The following is a 19,745-nucleotide window of genomic DNA, read 5'->3' on the forward strand; positions in this document are numbered from 1 at the left end:
ACACACACACACACACACACAAAACCCAGCATTTTTGTGTCTTTTATTTTATGTTTTCTTAATATTGCACATGTTGCTGTTGCCATTATGTTTCTGTACAACAAATGATCAAGATATTACCATGAATTATGACTCGAGTTTTTATTAGAGGCACGTGTAGAGATCTATTTTCGTCCGCGAGTTGAGGATGTATTCTAGCATATGTAAGTGTCCAGCTGTTGTCAGTGCCTTCACTACATGCTGAGTGATCATCAGAGATTCTATCAGTCATGATTTCTTTTGTAGATTTAGCTCAGTTATCAGAGGATCTGAGCAGATTCCTTCATGTTTTCGACAAGCCAGAATTAACTGAGGCACATGTAGTTTCTGTGCCCGGGTTTCATTTTTCTTTATCTTTGCTGGCACACTGCATACGTATGTTTTGGTTAACATTGTGCTTAGTAACATTGTACTCACCACAGCATCCATGTTAGATCACTGATGTATTAGCCTTCTCTGGAAATGCAAACCTTTTTCTCTAATTCTTTTTTTTTTTGGCTCAGTGTGTCACATGGATTAACGCATATGTATTAAAAAAAAAAAAAAGGCGTGTAAAGATCCTGGGACGTGAACTGTCCCGGCTGGAACAATGGACTCAGACAGAAAGCCTTCACCATTTTGTCTGTTTTTGTTGATATAGTTTTTTTCTTGGGGCCATATTTGCACTGACCGTTTGTTTGATGATTATTCTGCTGGGTTGTGCTTTTTTCCAGGGCCAATGCAGACCTCAGGTACATACAATCTGAAATGCCCTTGACTTTACAACCTCAATCACTGTTTGACTTCGTACTTCTACCTACTCTAAGAGGACTCTTTGTGTCAAAGCGCAGACTCGTGCGGAGTTTGACTTCAAGGAAAGCATGCCAAGAGCAAAAGCTGAAGAAATCTCTCAATAATGTGTATAATCTCTGGATTTTTTCTTAGTACTTTACTCTGTGACAAGTCACCCTGCCCTATTCCTCCCAACCAGACAATCAATTGAGAATGTCTATGTCCCTGTATGTGCAGTGTATCCATGTCTACGTCTTCCATCACAGCAAGATGTTGTATAATTGTCCATGGCAGAAGAGAAAGAGATATAAACTGGGTGGGAGGGATTTAAAAAAAAATATCTTGCTTTAGAAAACACACTACGCACGCTCTTATGATTGAAGTTCTTACTTTTTATATATAAGTTACTGTAATTAAAAATGAATGCTACTTACTTGCTTGACTTTTTTGATCTTTTGCAAATGCATGAACATTACTCCCTGTAAATACACTGAAATATACATTTCATATAACAAATGAATGCATAATAAGAACATTGAAACTGACATTTTGTGTGCATGATAACAAACTAACAGCAAGTTGAAGAAATACATCTTTATTTTTCATACAGCAAATTTTTTATTAAGGGTGTAGTGAGGGCCCAAGACCAGAACAAGTGTACACACTGGTCTTAAAATGCCATGTGTAGTGATTAAACTGTCGATCTGAAGATGAGGCAATAAGTCACAACTCATGTCCACAATTTGAAGAATGCAGCAGGTACATGATAATTTTACAGTAGGTATGTATGTGTCATTAAGGCAAAAGTCCGGTCTCCATGATCCTCTAGCTCTACAAAAAGTTAAGTTAGGTGGCAAAGGACAATATTTATAGCATCAGTTGTACAAATGTATATACAAGAGGGACTTAGCGATAAAGATCACTTGTGTGCCTTTTTTGGATGCATCTCTCCCCTCACCCCGACAGTCAACGTCATTTTAATATCGACACTGAGATGCAACACTTTCATAAGGACCTGAAGGTGAAATGCAGAGGTCCTCTACAGTACATTCTTTTACTGTCCTATGGCAAAAGAAAAGATTTCTAACAGTCATTTGGACGACGGACAAGCAACATCAATGGTATAAATACATTGCAGTATTTTTCTTTGACCATTTTTATTCATCCATTTCTCAAGTGCAGGTAAGACTGTGGTCATTTAAATATCACCACAACAAACAGAGGGACAAAAACAGACATGGAAATATATATATATTAAATATATGAGCATCTGTTCTGTAAAATAAAATGGTCCCAAAATACTTCCATGAGAGTTTGCAGCAGTAAAGGAGATCCCAGATTTAAATGGCATTTTTTTTCCTCAGTACTGGCCAAGTTTTGTCCGGTTCCATCCAGACAAGGGGGATCTGTTGGACAGTAAAAGATGTCCTGGGATAGATGACACAGGGAGGCTGACGACGGAGGGCTTGTGGGAATCGGGGGTGTGTGGAAATGTGGACAGATCAGATGACAGGTGCGGAGCGGTCGTTGGTGACGGTTGGACGTAGCCTGACTGTAGCGAACGGGTTCCCTCCCCTGTGGAAACGCAGCAGAGAAGAGTGGTGAGTGCATGCCAGAGTGACAGAAAGACACATCATCTCGTTCATGTTGTTAAACGACTTACGCGAGGTAAGCGGGCGGAGGTCTCGAGAAGCCATTAGGCTGGATTGTCTGTGGAGAAAACAGATATAGAAAACAATCTGTTATAACTACTGTGTGACACATGACGCTGTATGAATACCTCAACCATGCCCAGATCCATTTACATGTGTTTGATGTACAGTATAACACACACACACACACACACACACACACACACACAGTTCTCTCTTTTAGGCTGCTGAAGGATTGGACACACTGGACGATGGGCGAGCGTGGGAAAGGCAGCGTGCTGTGACATATCACAAGATGGTGTGTGGAATCTGGACCTTCTGGAAATTCAAGTCTGTTCCGCAATCAAGCCACGTAATGTTTTATGACGAGCCCAAGTCCGTGCCACTGAAGACACATGCACACACACACGTTGTGTAAGGACATCTTACACTGGAGAGGAGGATAATGTTCAAGACTGTAGCCATTTCTTTTTTTTTACAGAAATATCATTTTCATTGAAAAAGGGTTAGAAGCGTTTTTGCATATTTTGTTTTTGCAGATTTAAGCCAAATATAGTCTGACAAGTCAAGTCAATTTATATAGCCCAAAATCACAAATCACAATTTGCCTCAGGGGGCTTTACAATCTGTACAAAATTAAACCTCCTCTGTCCGTCCGCCCTCGATTTGGGTAAGGTAAAAAAAAAATCCTTTTAACAGGAAAAACATGGAGGAAACCTAAGGAAGAGCCACAGAGGAGGGAGCTCTCTCCCAGGAAGGACAAACATATAGATATAGCCATGTACAGTGAAATATTAGGGTAAATACAGGTGTTAACAATGATACTACCTTAATTAGTGTCCCTGATAAAACCTGTGTTTACCCTACTATTTAAAGTCAAAATGGCTGCTGTGAGAAAGATCTATTACACCCTAAAATGAAATAAAATAAGCCATCCCGATGTCCATCTGAAATTACTCTAACCATACAGATCTTGTATCTTTTGGGTCCTGGTTACAAATAGAGATAATGTATGAGAGGGACAACACAACCAAACAAACCAACAACCTAAATCCATTAAAGACACAAACACACATAATCAAATGAACTGAGTATAGAGTTTGGCTTTTTCTGCTGTCGTAAGAAAACACATCAGAAAGGAATGTTAATTCATACAATCATTGATATGCAACCCATTTAGCAGGATTACAGTTACAGAAAGGTTTTTACTTTATTTTTATTTGCCAAAAACAGCTTTTTCTTTTTTAATCAGAGAGGCTGAGAAAATGCAAGGTCCTGAAATAAACTTTTATGTAAGAGGAATCCATCTAATTGGTCACATATAGTTACTACTACTAGTATACTCTATGACTTAACAACAAAACAACAAGAGTTTATGTGATTGTTGACCTTCCTGGATTCCAGTCCTGTCATCCAGTTATCAACCTGCAGTACTACAGAGACTCCACAAGAGGTCAGAAGCGTATAGAGTGACTGATGAGTCCTCCACACTGTTCCAGTCCCTCTCAATGTGAGCAATGATATTTCCCACAGGACATGAAGAGCTTCAGATCTGTCCTCCTCTTACAGATGTTTGGATTACAAATCACATAGCAACAATCGTGCCTGTAAAAGGACACGTTTCTTTACTCATGTGAACAGAATTTATTCTACAAATAACATTTAGTGCCTCTGCTTTTCTCAAACCATGACTGCAGTTTAATATACACTTGCACAGTCAACATGTAATTCGTGGCTCAGCCAGGGAAACCAAGAATGTCTTCATCTCTGTATGTTCTGCTCTGTTAAACGTTCAATACAAGTTTTTCTTCTTTCCTTCACGCTGATACTCAAAAGGTCAACAGCGTCTCTACCCCTTTTTGACTTTCTCTGTAGATCTCAATCTCTCTGTTCACCCTCTGTCTCTCGGTTTCCATCCTCTAAATGTACCCATTCCTGTGAGTCGTTATCTTCTCCTCGACACAAAGCACCAAACCAGTGAGGGTGCATTTTTTCTCATGGTGACAGTGCATTCCACCTCCCCCGGCCCTCCTGTCTCCTCTCCACTTCCTCCCTTCCTCTCAGCTTTCCCTCTCTGGATCAACCTGTTAACACTGAGAAAAGTATTTGCTAATGACACCAAGCAAGTGAAAAGGTGTAGTTCTATTCTGATTTTGGCTTATTGTCTACTTCCATTTGGAGCAAAGGCAGAATTATCAAGCAAGAAAGAGAAACATACAACAATAAGATAAGATGCACTAAGATTACTTGATGAGAGAAAAAGCACAGAAACTATGCAGCACACACATACTGACAGTAAAACTCATGACTGTTGCAGCCACGAGTTGCTAGCTAACCCAACACACCAACACACAGCCTCAGCCACCCACTCATACACTGAGCTCAACATAAACCAGAGTATTACAGTGCACTGTAGCAACGGACAACTTTTTCCCACACGCAAGTCTATTCTGGGATCTGTGCATATGTGTGTGTGTGTGTGTGTGTTTTGAAAGTTAAAGCACGGGTTTGTGAGTCTCTAGGAATGAACCGAGGATGAACTTCCCTGGAAGTGACCCGCATTTACCCTGGCAATGGAGGGAGGGACAAAGAGAGAGAGAGGGGGGGGGTATGCATTGAATAATGGAGAGACGAGTGTGCAGAGGTGGAGATAAACAGACAAACAAACGATGAGAGAAACTGAAAGAGGGTATCGGGTTCACCCAGAGAAAGAATTCCACCATAATGCCGAATCAGTGGTGGAGGGACGTAGGCTGAGTGTAGACTGAGAGGCCTTACAGTGCAGACATACACAAACGCACACAAAAGCATACAACTGTATGTCTGGTGTGTGTCTGTGGCCCAAATGAGTGGAATGAATACTGCAGAGGCAAGAAAGAGAAAAGTATCTCCATTTGCCATCTGACCATTGAACCTCTAACTGGGTCAAACATCACAACCGACCAGAATAGCCACATTGGCTGTGTGTGTGTGTGTCTCTCATTTGTGTAACTTCAACGTTTTTGGATTCTTCTGTCAGTCTGTCTGTCTAGATCTTCCGTGTATATGATGTTAGAAAGGGGCAATGATAACACATTTCATAAAGGGTATTTATATACAAATTAGATAGCTTTAGAACAAAGTTTAAAACATGAGACTTGATTTGACTTACAAATCAGTGTATTATATGTTTAATCCAGCCATATGAACTCCAGGAAAGTGGATGCATCAAGTGGCATGTACAGTAATCAGTCTCTACTTAGCCGTAACACTAATTTGTAATGATAGTTTGTGTTGTCCCACTTTACAAGTTTACAGGGAGGATTAGAGAAAGCAGGTGCTGGTGGGGTTGTGTGTGTGTGTGAGTGTGTGTGCGTGTGTGATCGTGCAGACAGGGCAACGTGCATTTGAACGTGATGTACCACAACATATTTGAATTTGTCCTGCGCGGGGGAACAACAAAAGCTTTTGTAGAGGAAAAACCGCATATTTGGCTGATGCTTTGCATGGCATGCAAAAGGAAGAGCAATGGTAAAGCGATGACTAGAAGTCAAGTTGGTATGGAAAATGGCACAACTAATAATTTTATATAGTATAATAATAATTCTACGTTAACATTTGAGAGGATGGACATATTCCAAAACATCTGCTGCTGAGATACAGGAAGCGTTTGTGTTGGGTGAGGGGGCTGTGTGTGTACCGGCTGACCCAGACTCTGTTCTCGTCTCTGTCCCAGTGTTGCTGCAGAAGAGACTCCAGGAGACTCATTATCAGCATTCTGCAGATTATTCTAACAAAGGCGATCGTCTTTACAGCTGTGCCCTGCTCAGCCTCTGTCGTCATCCCTTACAGCCATGTAAGGATGAATCCTCCGACAGATGTTTTTTGAAAGCATTTCTAAGCATTTTCTAAGTTTGTCCTTCTATCTGAATCTAAGTTGAGTCTTTCGGCGACTTTTGGACAGTAGTAGTAAGTAGAGTTAAAAAAAATGATTCTATAACCACTTTAGGTAGGGCATTACTAGGCACAGACAACCATGTTAATAATAATGACAATGTTTTTATACTAGTAAGCTGCTTAAGGCAACCAAAATCTCACATGAGGGTAAGCCGTCCTTATAAACGAGGCATTAATATGATATTTAGCTTTTTTTTTTTTTCTGTAAAGGTTTATCTTTGAATTTTATTTTTAAATCTACCTTATCTATTTTTTATTCCACTCTGTCTTATTATCGGCTCGTCAGTCATCTGTGAAGCACTTTGAACTGCCATAAAGTGTATGGAAAGTGCTACACAAATACAGCTTGAGTGATTGATTGATTGACAGCAGAACTACTAAGTGTGCTATCTTGTCTTGCAAAACTATAGCTAAATCCTAAGTATTAAAAATAGGATCCAATCAGTATTGACTGTACAAGCAGAGAACGAAAACACCCAGACTGAGCGCTTTTCAATGAGTGCTAATTGTTCCTTGTGATAAACACTCCATAGAAGTTCTACATACTACAAACTAAATGTTAACTGTCCCCAAGTCCCAATAATTGATTTTTTCTTTTGTGTATATAGCCGACATTGAGAGTGTATCAGGTTTCCAAGGCAGACATATAAAGCTCATCTGACACCACCCAAACACACTCATCAGCAGTCAAGATAAGGCTGCACAGCTGAGGGTACAGTAGCCGTGCTGCAGTAGGTATCAGGTGAGACGTAGCCTCACATTGCCAGTCCCGTCACGACTCTACGGCAGGGCTGTGCCAGCACAGCAGAAAGGGCTGGCAGGACATAGTAGGTCAAACTGTTCTGGGATGATTAAATTTCTTAGAACAATCACTTTTAAAAGGCAGGGCTTAGCTGTACTAGGCTTACTGGGACATTTTACACACGGCTTAAACTTAAACTTTAAACGGGCAAAATGCGAGATGAAAGCACACAAAGCAAACCACCGGCCCACTGACTGACCGTGTTGTGATCAGACGAGGAGGAGGAGGCTGCAGAGGGCGTGGGGGAGTGCTGGTGGTTGTTGTTGGTGATGTTGCCGGGGGACGAGATGTTGTTCTTGAGGGAGCTGCGCTGAGGGGTGTCACAGTAGTCCGCTGGGGGGAGCACCATGGTCGCCTCGTCGGTCTCCGTGTCCTGATGGTGGAGGTTGACCACGCTTCTGCTGCGGTACGGGGCAGGGGACACGCTGCAGAGGAGCGGGAGGAAGAGGAGAGGAGGGTGGTATGAGAGGTGAGGGGATGGGGTCAAAACAAAAAGACAAGAATAGAGCACAGACATATGAAGAGTGGAGACGGGAGAAGAGGGTAAAAGAGGAGAGGAACAGTGCCACTTAATCAAACTAATTACAGGACTTTGCATGAGCCTCCTGGCATGTGTGTGTGCTCCTGTATTTCTATCTTCACGCGCTGTATCTTGGGTTTACGGTTACTTCTGTTATATAATTAAAATAAGGTTAATCTTAAAGTTGATGTTAGGTTTTTAGGCATGATGTTAAGATTAAGCTAATGGGACTAAGTATCAGCGGATGGTCCTCATAAGGACAAAAGGACAGGGATGTGTATGTGCGTTGTTATTGTATGTCCCGCAGCGCTGCTTACAGTTTAAACTTTCTGTTTCCCTGACTAGTAGCAGTTGGCTGGCAGCGTCTCTGTGGGAGGTGCAGCACATTAAGATCTAATAAATTAATCCGACAGGGATTAGTCTCTTTGAAGAAGACGCTGGAGTTAACTCTCTGAACCTTCTCCCTCTCTCTGATCAGCAGCAAAATCTATTCATCAGCACACAACATCCTGTTTCCTGATATTTTGCTGAGCTTGTCTGAAAAAGTCCAATTTTAGATTCATTTCAGTAACACAGATTTCAGTGTTACACAATCAAAAAGACACATAAAAGTGTTGACGGGGGTCTATGAAACAAATATAAACAGAAAGGTTTCATACGGCTAAATGATTGAAGAGACTGAAAGCAGACTGTGACTTCAGCACAACAGGAATCAAAGGTTGAGGAATGGGAGAGCCCCCCGTAGGATTAGAAAGGTTATCACTAACAGGAGTAACTAGAGGAAACACTGCCAACAATACAGCTGGCTGCAACATGAAACCTGCCTCTGTGTGTGTGTTAGCTTGAACGTGGAGTCTCCTTACCTGTTGTTATTCACGAGAGGCTCGGAGAGTGCACGGCAGTAAGATGAAGGGAACCAGCCCCTCCTGCGAGACACGGACAAAGAGAGAGAAGCCAAGTTAGGGATGATTACATCTGTGGTCCATCCTACTGCCAGCTTCCCTATCGGCTCTCGTTGCACATCAATCTGAAAGCTTCTCTACATGATTAGTGGAGAGCTCTGCTGCTCTGGTCTCAGCTCAAATGATTTCACCCCTTAACCAGAAGACACAGAGACAGACGGAGGGGATAAAGACATACAGGCAGATATGTGCCTGTGGTAACTATGGTGTCAAAAAGCTGTAATTCATCACAGAAGAGGCATCCTGATGAATGCATGCTTCTGATTTGTAAAGAGAGATCATCAAATGGCATTTCTTTATTTTGATGGATTTTATCTTTCCTGACAACCAATCTTCCCTGCTGGTTAGAGACCATGTTTTCTCAGGTGCAAACAGACTTAAATGAATTAAGAACTTGTGGTCAAGGTCTTATCTCAAACCTGCTGGGCTGAAACACAATTAGGAGTGTTTGCTTGGGGCTTGAATGAATCTTTGGTTTAATAAATGAGTCTCAGTGAGACCTATGAGGTTTCCAGTGACCTCAGTAAGGGAATTTCGAGCAACCATTTGTTCCTGCCCACACGCACACCAAAATAAACTTGACTTTAATATAGCGTTGGAAAACATAGTGAGCACATCGTGATGAAGGTAGCTGAATGATTAAATTAAAGCGATTTTGTTCCAACTATTTCTCACCTTGATCTGATGAAAAAAAAAAGGTTTATTTCATCTTGAAAACACATTTAAAAAATAATTCACATGCAAGACTGAAAAGGTTTAAGAAATGAGTAACAGCCAGTCTGTGCAGACCAAGGACTGTGTGTCATTGTGCTGTTATGGTACAAGATTGTTCGTAATCAGTACGTAGACAATCAGCCTGTACCCTATGTGGATAAATGTTAATATTTGCACATCTGGACTGGAGGATAGGCGTTTGCTTCGTGTACCTGCGATAAAAAAGACTGGAAAATACACCTCACTCAGTCACACTCATATTAATAATAGCTTTTATTTATTTAGGGAAGGGTTTTCCACTGAGAACAAATGCTCATTTCCAGCAATAATGATACCGCAGGCTACTGAACAGGTTCACTGAAACAACTTGGCATTAATGAAAACCTTGCTCAAGGACAGCTCACTAGTACTTGGGGTGTTGACTTTCCCTGACACAGTTTTCTTGGCAAGGCAAGCAAAACTCTAACAAGCTTGCTCGGATAATAAGACAGTGGGAAAAGCAGGGAAAGTGGCCACGATAATAGTACCTGTCGTTATATGTCACACTGGTGTGTCATTTGTAACCAGTGCATTTGTATGCTCACTGTGATTCAAATGTATCTCTATCTTGCTGACATTCATTCCTCTGTCCGTCAACAGTGTGTGTGGGTATCTGAATCAGTCTAGGTGTTGCCAGGCGCGTTGCCGGGATACACTATCAAAGCTGATATAAGACAGAGGGAGAAACCCAGCGAGATACCCAAAAGCATCAAAGCCAAACCTCTTGTGGGACACAAAGTCTATCTTGTCAGATGCTGCGCTCTGATAAACATGATGATATACACTTTTTAAGCCTTTAGGCACTCTAGTTTGTCCCGCTTGCAGCCACGAGGCAGCAAGACCAAAGTTTTACTTTGCAGCAGGCTCACTTTTGAAAGCTACTCAGAAATGATTCCTTTCTGCCCTTGATCAATTTTTTGGGATAAATTTGCCAGGTAATTTCCCTTGGTAGTGATAAAGATCAAACCTGATGAATGATTCAGATTCAGAAACACACTTGCAAGGGCTTCAGATCAAATCCCTGTTTAAAAAGTCAGACATCAGAGACCCGAGGAGAGCGGGCTTGGTTAGTGTCGGCCTGTGTGGGAGCAGGTGGTATTCTGAACTTCTCTCTCTGCCGCGCTCGAGTCCGCTATCGTACATCCCACCCTCAGGCCATACTTTACTTTGATTTCCTTATCAGTGAGTGTTCCATCTCAGGCAGCACTCTGCAAGCCTAGGGCTGTGTGTGTGCGTGTACGTGGTCAGCATAACAATAAGGCGAGGGACCATCTGGCCAGTAAGGACAATGCGGTCCAACTCATAGCAATCACCTGACTGGTAGGAAGACAGAGGAGCATGACAAGCATATTTAAAACAATTGATGACAAGACCGCGAAGATCGGTGGTGATTACAGTAACATCACACAAGACGGAACCATTTATTTTTCATATTCATTGAAATATAAAAAGGTAGCGGGGGTATATATTGATTGCGAGTGTGTGCTCATACATAAGCGCATGTAATCATGTCCTTGTGTACATTGAAGCACATGCGCATGCCTTCCCTTATTAATGTAATTATAGCCTTCAGTAACACACAGTTCCAGACAAAAGCAACACGTGTGATTCGACTCACTTTCCATTCTTCTCCAGTTCGCCGTACATCCACCCATCTCTCTCGTCAGGAATGAGGAGGATGATGACGTCTCCCTCATCAAAGCTGAGCAGTGTGCTGTTGTTGCCGGCAGTGTGAGGGAAGATGGTGCGCACACGTGGCCTCTTCACTATATTGTTGAGGCCTGTGGCGACAGACACAGACCTGGCAAGATTGTTCTCCTCGCTGGGGTCTGGGAGGGAAAGGTAAGAATGAAGAGTCACAGTGAGAAAACAACAATAACGACACTAGACGACAAGTGTCTTTGCTAGTTTCCGACACTCTGCTTGTTACACACACACAGGGACCTGCAGCAGCACGCCTCATCCTCAGTTAAATATCATTGCATTTGCAGTCAAACGGAGTTGTGGGAGACACCGTAGGCAGAGGGTCCACTGGCCGAGGACTACATACCTATCCCTAAGCGAAGACGGGTGTCGTTGTAAACTTTGCTTATCCCGCCAGGCTGCAACAGACATCTGTAATCTCCTGTCAGATCATTTTGGAGACTAATGCCAGCTGTCCCTTTGCACTCCCTGTTGCTGTCACTGCTGCGCATCATTTCTTTGCAAGTGACCAGCGTGAGTTGTATACATAGGGACAGCTGCCATTAGACTCCAAATCACCCGACAGAAGATTACAGATGTCTGTTACAGCCTGGTGGGACAAGAGCCTAAGAAACTCGGTTTCCTCAGCAGAAAACCTGCTACATCCAATACAGTAGTTGTCAAGTCAGCGGATCACAGGTGTCATTAGGATGTTTCCTCTTGGGACCATGAATATCTGTAGCAAATGTCACAGCAACCCATTTAACGGTTGTTGGGATATTTCAGTCTGGACCAAAAAAGGTGGACCATCTGTCAATCATTTATAATTAACATTTATTTGAAGCAATGAAAGGGCAGCAAACTGCAAAGAAATAAAGTGATATCGAAACCCAAACCCCAGTGAAGCAGATGCTATTGTTCTGAGCAACAAAAAGGCCTTTAGCACTTAACGAAAAAACAGACAGTTCTACTCGCTGTCTTGAAAAGCACAAGCTTAAAGCCACAATGGCACAGTGGGATGTGCCTAATGAAAACCAATGCCATACTGCATGCCATAATACCTGTGCTGTTGTTCTCCTGGCTGAACATGTTAGCCAGAGGACTGGTCTGAGCCTTCAGAGCTGGGGCCGCGGGAGCGGTCATGTTCTGCAACAAGAACATTCATGATAACGTTAGCATGTTGGCAGCTGTATAGGTGTGCTGTTACTTATATTTGACTGTTTAAGTACATTAGACTGAACACAACACCCAGTTAGTGGTAGGAGCCTCATAAAAAAACTACACATAAACCTATAAAGCATATTTATCAAGATGTACAAATTTACGATCTTGTAAAAGTGCCAGTTCCAAATTACCGATACAAGAGGATCATTATCTTGCAGTAGTTATTGTAAGTTAAACATAAGGGGTGACAATTATGTTAATATTAAGCTACATTACGCTAATTTAATTAACACATGCTTAACCTTTATTAAATATGAATTTTTATATCAACTCCACATCTTGACGAACACCATTCTCTCTTCATTAATATGCAAACCGATGCAAGGTGCTCTGAAATCTAAATCACATCATCTCCTCTGTCAGATGAAAGTCTGGTGTAATTATTAGGTATCTGTCATGAATCAATCTTGAGATATCGTGTTCTACCGCACAAAAGAGAAAATAACTTTGACACAAGGCAGCAACAGATCGAGCACAAGCACACGTCTTCGTTTGTCCCTCCCATCATACCACGCTGTGCCGTGACGGGGAGGGAGAGGGCATAGGGGTAATGGAGACGGGCGTGCGCAGTCCCTCGATCATCGTCAAGATACTCTCGGGCATGTCGGTGGCGTTGTTGCACTGGTCCTGCCAGCTGCTCAGCTTTGCCGTCAGAATGTCTCTGGCCTGTCCAGCAGGCACGGGCATAAGAAAATACATTAAAAGAAAACATGAGTAATGAGTAGAAAACAGTGCACACATTTCTATCACTATGGTAACACCATGTATTGAGAGTCCTCCGATTGTGGGGTTTGGAATAAATTGTACTGGCTGTTTTTTGTTAAAATTAGATTTAAAACTGTTTTTTTTTCCTCTGGAGGGTCTAAGCTTTTCACCACCACTGCGACATAGCCAGTAAGGTGTTAAGTCGAGGAAAAGAAAAATGTTCTCCTTGACTGTAACATAATGAGAGTCTTTTGTACCTTGTCGTGGAAGGAAGCGAACTGGTAGGAGAACATGCAGTGTTTGTCCACCAAGAAACAGAAGCGTCTCTTCTCCTCCAGCAGAGCCTCCTTACAGCCGTCCGCAATGAACAACTGCATGTCCATCTGACGGCTTGTCAACGTTTCCAGGCACTGAAAGCAAACACAGGTGCACAATTCACTATAATATAATGTAATATAATAGAAGTCAGTTTGTTTTTAGTTATCCACGTCTTACAAACTACCCTCTAAATAAATCCTCATGTCTTATCTACCTGGCCACATGGTTAGCAGCCATCGAGTCCCTTTCACTGCAGATCTGCACACAAACCCAACAAGGGCAAATGATATGAAAGAAGCAGGGTTCCTTTCTGAATATCCTAATCTCTCTCTTGCAGGGGAAAAGGGGTATTATTAGTTTACACTATCGACAGATTAGCTTGCATTAGGTGTTTAGTCAAAGGACAGAGCAACAGGAGGAAGACGGGACAGCGCGCAGCAGTTGTAGGGAGGGGATGTCTTATCTACACTGGCAGACAGAAAAGGTCAAAAGGCTACTGAAAGGACCTTGGACTAGTTTGTGTCTTTGTGCATGTGTGTGAAGTGAATCAACACTGTCTTAACTGTCAGCTTCGATCTTTCCTTCCCCTTAAACTTATTTTATCATCTTCACTGTATTGGTTTATTTGATAGCGTTATTTTGTGAATAAGAATGAACACAATAAAGCTTCATAAAGACTCATTTCCATTTCTTTTACTCTAGTAAATGTGTTGTATAATTGTGTATGTATTATTAATGTGATTTCTGGCTCATGCAATGCATATGTATGATTTTTCTTGCTGCACAGAAATAGTGTTTACAATTAAACCAATCGTTCAGGTCTCAAAAAGAGCAATACACCCTATAGTTAGAACAAGAAAAAGAAAATCTGAGTAAGTGAACCTCTTTTAACTTTGTCAAAGCCACACGTCAGATCCATATCGTCATCCTCATCCAGCTGGCTGGAACAGGCACGCCTGTAACGGCTGTTAATGCAATGGCACACACCCTCTCTATTCTCTTACAACCGTCCTCTTCTGATAAAAGGCTGAGGGCTTTATTTACCAGGAAGCTGTGGTGGGTTAAGTGCATTTACTGTGTTAATCTATGTCCAGAAACATATTGCACAGGGAAATCTGGCAGCAATCTGGTAGGAGAATGCGCTAAGTAAGTCTGTCTGCCTGACCGAATGAGAATCCGTCCGTCCATCTCTCCAATTCCAGGAAGTCTCTACATGAACCCGTCCATTAAGAGCTGATGATATCTCACTTCATACCCGGTGTTATGATAACAGGCTTACCTTCATGGCTACATGTCAACAAACAAGCAAATGCAAATTTATGATGGAAACATTCACACACAGTCACAAATAGCACTTCTTTTTGTTAGTGTCCAGCTGATTTCCCTTTATTTCCCTTTTTCTGACCTCTGTTTCTTCCAGTGAAGAAACCCTGCTCACCCTACTGCTATAAGGGCAAACTTTACTGAAGCACAATCCAATTACAAATATTATAATTACAAATTCCACCAAAATAAAAAATATATAAAAATAACTCACCTTCATGCTATTCAAAACAAATGTAAAGTATACTCCTACTTTGTTGACTTCCAGATTCTGTTATAAATATGAAAAGCCACTGGTATTTGGGATAAAAACCGCAGAGTGAGGCAAGGCTGTGGTTTCACTTTCCACTTTCTTCAACATCTATATGAATAAATAAACCAGCAGTTACTTCCAAGTTACAAAAATAGTTCATATTAGTTAGTTGGATTCTGCTGATTTTTTTTTTAATTATAAATGTAATCAAAACCCTTCCCCCCAAATCTTTCACTTGGAAAGGAACAGAAGTGTGCGCCACAGTAGCTGCTTAATATGCAACACTGTATTTCCAACAAACCAAATGATTACCTAAATGAATGCAGTAGAAACAGTTAAAGTATAAACAATAATTACACAAAAAAAAAAACATGGCGACGCCATTTTCAACACATCAGCTGATATTTATAAAAGAAAAATTGTGCCACCTCACACACTTGAAAGCAGGCGTACACGCAGTTTTCTAGAGTTAGCTGCAGGTGATATGATGATAAGAGGACATGGAAAATAAGGTGAGAGACGAAACCGTGTCATAAAACACTGTTTGTTTAGGTTATTTGCCCGTTTTATTATTTAAAGTATTAGTCATTTCTTTTGGCAAATTGGAAATGCTGTAGCATTTCATGCCAATAAAGATATTTTGAATGAATACAATTGAGCGAAAGACGGAGAAAAAGAAAAAGAGAGAGTGAGCACCTTTACAGAACTGTAGAAGTGGGCGGAATAATTTCTTCTAACAAGTGGATGAGGGAAAAAAGGGGGAGTGTGAAAATGCTATTTCAACACACGCATACACACCCTCTTAATCACTTTACATCTGTCAACACTGCAGTGAGCTTGTTGCTATGGACAACCTATGTTTATGCCGAGAACTATGGATAAGAAAGAGCGAGGAATGGCAACGGGGAGACAAGACATGAAGAGAAAAACACACTTTTACCTCGTTGACACATAACAGCCTCCATACATATCTCAATCTTTGTTTATCTTCTGTACAGAGAGGATAACTTGCCCTCACTTCTTTTTTTAGAGAGCCTTTTAATCAATTGTTTGACAGTTTTGACAGCTCTCTGAATCCCCTCTCCACTCTTTGACAGATCGTACTCTGGCTTTGAAGTGTCTTTGCTGTCTGGTGAATCATCTGCTGCTGTAAACTCTTAAGCCCTGACACCCTGTCTGTCTGTTAGCTGGCCCATCTCTGTCTGTAAGGTGTCTAAATCCTAATACCTGGCCTTAAATCAGATAAGTGAGCACTTTGACTCATGGCTCGGTGGGAAGGCGAGGGGAGAGAAGAGAAGGAAAGAGGAAACAGAAGGAAGTGGAGGAGGGATGGAGATAATGTGGGAAAAGAGTAAGGAGGAATGAAAAAACAAAAGAATGAAAGACATGAGAGAGAAGAACAGTAACAGTAGCTTTCTTCTATTTTTTTAGGTCCAGTTGCTCTAACATATATGCATTTATTTAAAATACATTGTAATTTATGCTATAAAGCATTTCAAATTGTCCACCAAAACTTCACATGGCCAATAGGTGACATTTAAATTTCTTGTTTTGTCTGACCAAAATCCGAAAAAAAAAGCGGAAACTAGAAAATGTTTCGAATTTTAATGACTGTAAAAAGAACTGAAGAGATCTTTAAACTTGACATCTCTGCAATTCAGGTTTATGTAATTGGAGAGAGTGATTAATAATTGTTGTAATTGTTTCTAGGCAATAATACATAAAAGTCGATGTAGAAGGTTAGAGCTGCAGTAACCCTATATTGGTAATACAATTCCTTGTGTCAGTCCATTTTGATTCTCTCTCTCACTTTAACTCTGCTAGGATAGAGGGAGGATGGACTGTGTTGACAAAACACACAAACTTCACAGATGCACAAATACACACGCACACGCAGCACAGCCAGGAAAACAGTCTGCCTGACTGGATCGACGGTAGGGAGGTTATGTAAGATCTGAGGCTGCCTACCTCACAGGTCACAGATTTGAGATTAAACTCTTCTGCCATTTTTCTTCTGTAGAGTCACTGTTAGGGTGTGGTGGCACCATTTAATGACAACTTAAACCCGCTGTAATGACTCAACATGCCACAGTGATTAATTGACACATCAGGTAAACCACCTGGAGTTTCTCCTCTGCTCTTGGAGGGCTGAGCTGCATTCAAATGGTTGCAACTTGCAACTTCACCTCTAGATGCCACTAAATCCTGCACACTGGTCCTTTAAACAAACATGTCTCAAAAGTCCACAGGGATTAATCCATACTTCCTCTTTTGTGTTTGATGTGGAAGCAAAGTGTTGCTATAAATGGGAATATCCACTTTACACATTTTGCCCGTGGTTGTCGCAGATATCGGTTTATGATCAGGTGACCGCCAGCTATTAAGCGTGGCAGCACATAGTCAAAGCAGATCATTGTACAGTAGTTTATATCTGGCAACTCTGGTTTTAACGGGTGCATGCGGGTGGAGCAAGAGAGGCTTGCGTACGGGTGCAAAGCAAGCCAACAACAAACATACATGCTCTCTTGCATGACTGCACAGACCAGACACTTCTCTCATTGTCCCCACCTACAGTTACACTGGCTTTGACATGGTGCGTCTCAGGTGTCAGTGTTTGTGAATGAATAAGTGTCTCTGTGATCATGTCTATGCGCACATGAACACGCCCGTGTGTCTCAAAGAAAGAGCACCCATTTATGCTGCGTCACGTGTCTGTAAGTGTGTCTACATCTATCTCACCTCGCTCTCCTTGTTCTCGTACTTGTTGGCGTTCTTGCCTTGGCTTTTTCTCCTCAGCTTCTTCAGGTCTGACTGGGACCTTTCCAGAGAGTCCTGTTTCATCTTGTGCTCCATCTGGTACCTCTTAAACGTGGCCTGGAGGAGACGAATGATCCACGTGAATGATGATATTTGCCAGAGCCGTGTCAGGCAGCAGAACATTAAGAGTGAGTTTGCACTATTAGAATAACTGGCTCAATACTAATTTGCAAGTTCAGTTCAGTGGTATAAAGTTACATATCAAAAAGTCTTCCTGTACAAACTCATCTATCACAATATCAAGTATGCTGTCAGCTTTTATAGAAAATTTCTAAACATTTATCAATATATTTATTTAATATATGTCTTAGGCCAAGTCCACACTGCAGACAGAAGTGGCCCAAATCTGATTATTTTGCTCAGTGTGAACAGCACAAACACATGGAATATGGTCTTTCCAATTCTGACGTGGGTCACTTTCATCTGTGGTCCAAATCAGATACAAGTCACGTGACCCTCTGTGTGAACATTCATATCAGAATTCATGTAAGTTTTACGTCACTCTAGGTCAACATTTATCATGCGTGTCACTTTAGGACCATGTCCTGTTCACACTGGAATGGGCCACATTAAAAAAAAGAATGTGAACAGCCAAACAAATCAAAATAGATCTAAGCAATAAATCAGAATAGAGCGCTAAGACTTACAGTGTGAACGTATTTTAGTTCCATTGGTTCCATCAGCCATTCAGCCAAGAAGCAATTTTGACATTATACAGTAATTACTAACATTAACGTTTGTTAAAGCATTCAAAACATGCTTGCTGTACCACTTTGACTCATGTTGCTGCGGTAAACCAGAACCTTTTTTCTGCGTTGTGTTGCAGCAATTACTCCCATTAGGTCATAAGTGAATTTCCATGACTGCAGACATAATGACAAGAATTATAGCACTGAATTAGCTTACGGTTTAAGTGAGTGAGTGTAAATGAAACCCTCATGTCACCGAGTGATCACAGTTTTCCATCCATCTACCTGCTGATGATGACAATTACCGATAATCAAATGTTTTACACAAAGGCCCCTTAGCTTACAGACCTGTTTATGTGTGCTTCCCAATCATCCCCTGTAGCCAACTAATAAACACTAATAGACAACAAACCAATGATGAGGACAAAAACATAAAGAAACATGGCAGTGTGTGTTGAGGGGGATGGATGGAGAGCTGCTGCCACAGGATGACTCAGACACACACTGTTGTGCAAGCACACACACACACACATACATACACTAAAACTACTCACTGTCATGTATTTGACATCCATGTCGGTCTTTCTCTCCAGCTCGGTTATTATCTCCCTGTGGAACCTCTTAAACTTCAGGTGAGGAGGAGGAGGGACCAGAGAGAGGAGAGGGGAAGAAGACACACTGGTGATTATAAACTCAATGGGAGGATGGAGTGCAACAGTTTGTCAGCTTTTCTGTCAACACCAAACATGGGAAATACTGTAAGTCTCAAAGAGAGAAATGGAGAGTGATCATTTAAAGTGTATCGGTGCGTGTGTGCGGGGGTGAGAGCCGAGTCCAAGGTTGCGCTTATGAATGAGTCAGAAACAAAGCGTGGGAATGCCCACAGACTTCTCTCCCTTTCTCTCCAGCTCCCTCTCATTAGTGCGAGGGTGTCGAAGCATTCCCATCACCAAAGCCTTGTTCAGAAGGAGCGCAGAATGGATTACTGAACACACACACACACAGGACCACGGAGACCTTGTCGCACACAACACACACCCTCATCGTAGCCTGTGAAAGGTTTTCTTCCATGATTTTCTCTGACCTGAATTGATGCTGTGACTCACCAACTGGAGTCCATTAACAAGTCAACCCACTCACTGATGCTGTTAGCAACAATGTCTCAGAGGAGTGCCTCGCAACTTTTCTGCCCCAAAGTTCAGTTTTAACAGGTTATTTTCAAACTCTGCTTTAATTTATTTTCCCAAAGTGTAAAGATCTGATAGTTCTGTGAGGGCTTGATTAGCGATATAAATATT

General features: G+C 41.7%; 1 protein-coding gene across 1 annotated transcript in view; it reads right to left on the reverse strand.

Moving 5' to 3' along the window:
• Positions 1-1,389: 1,389 nt before the first annotated feature.
• The window catches only part of LOC118322900 (brain-specific angiogenesis inhibitor 1-associated protein 2-like protein 1), a 28,444-nt gene continuing 10,088 nt past the window's right edge, over positions 1,390-19,745 (reverse strand). The window contains exons 5-14 of the mRNA XM_035654750.1: positions 19,002-19,073; positions 17,681-17,815; positions 13,305-13,457; positions 12,853-13,008; positions 12,180-12,264; positions 11,054-11,264; positions 8,584-8,646; positions 7,400-7,625; positions 2,474-2,520; positions 1,390-2,385 (exon numbers count right to left, since the gene is read on the reverse strand). Of these exons, the coding sequence (XP_035510643.1) occupies positions 2,313-2,385; positions 2,474-2,520; positions 7,400-7,625; positions 8,584-8,646; positions 11,054-11,264; positions 12,180-12,264; positions 12,853-13,008; positions 13,305-13,457; positions 17,681-17,815; positions 19,002-19,073 (1,221 nt within the window). The 3' untranslated portion in view covers positions 1,390-2,312. The remainder of the gene's footprint in view (positions 2,386-2,473; positions 2,521-7,399; positions 7,626-8,583; positions 8,647-11,053; positions 11,265-12,179; positions 12,265-12,852; positions 13,009-13,304; positions 13,458-17,680; positions 17,816-19,001; positions 19,074-19,745) is intronic.

Source organism: Morone saxatilis, unplaced genomic scaffold (assembly GCF_004916995.1).
Source record: "Morone saxatilis isolate NCDOM2014 unplaced genomic scaffold, NCSU_SB_2.0 Contig14, whole genome shotgun sequence".
In the NCBI taxonomy this organism is placed as follows: Eukaryota; Metazoa; Chordata; class Actinopteri; family Moronidae; genus Morone; species Morone saxatilis.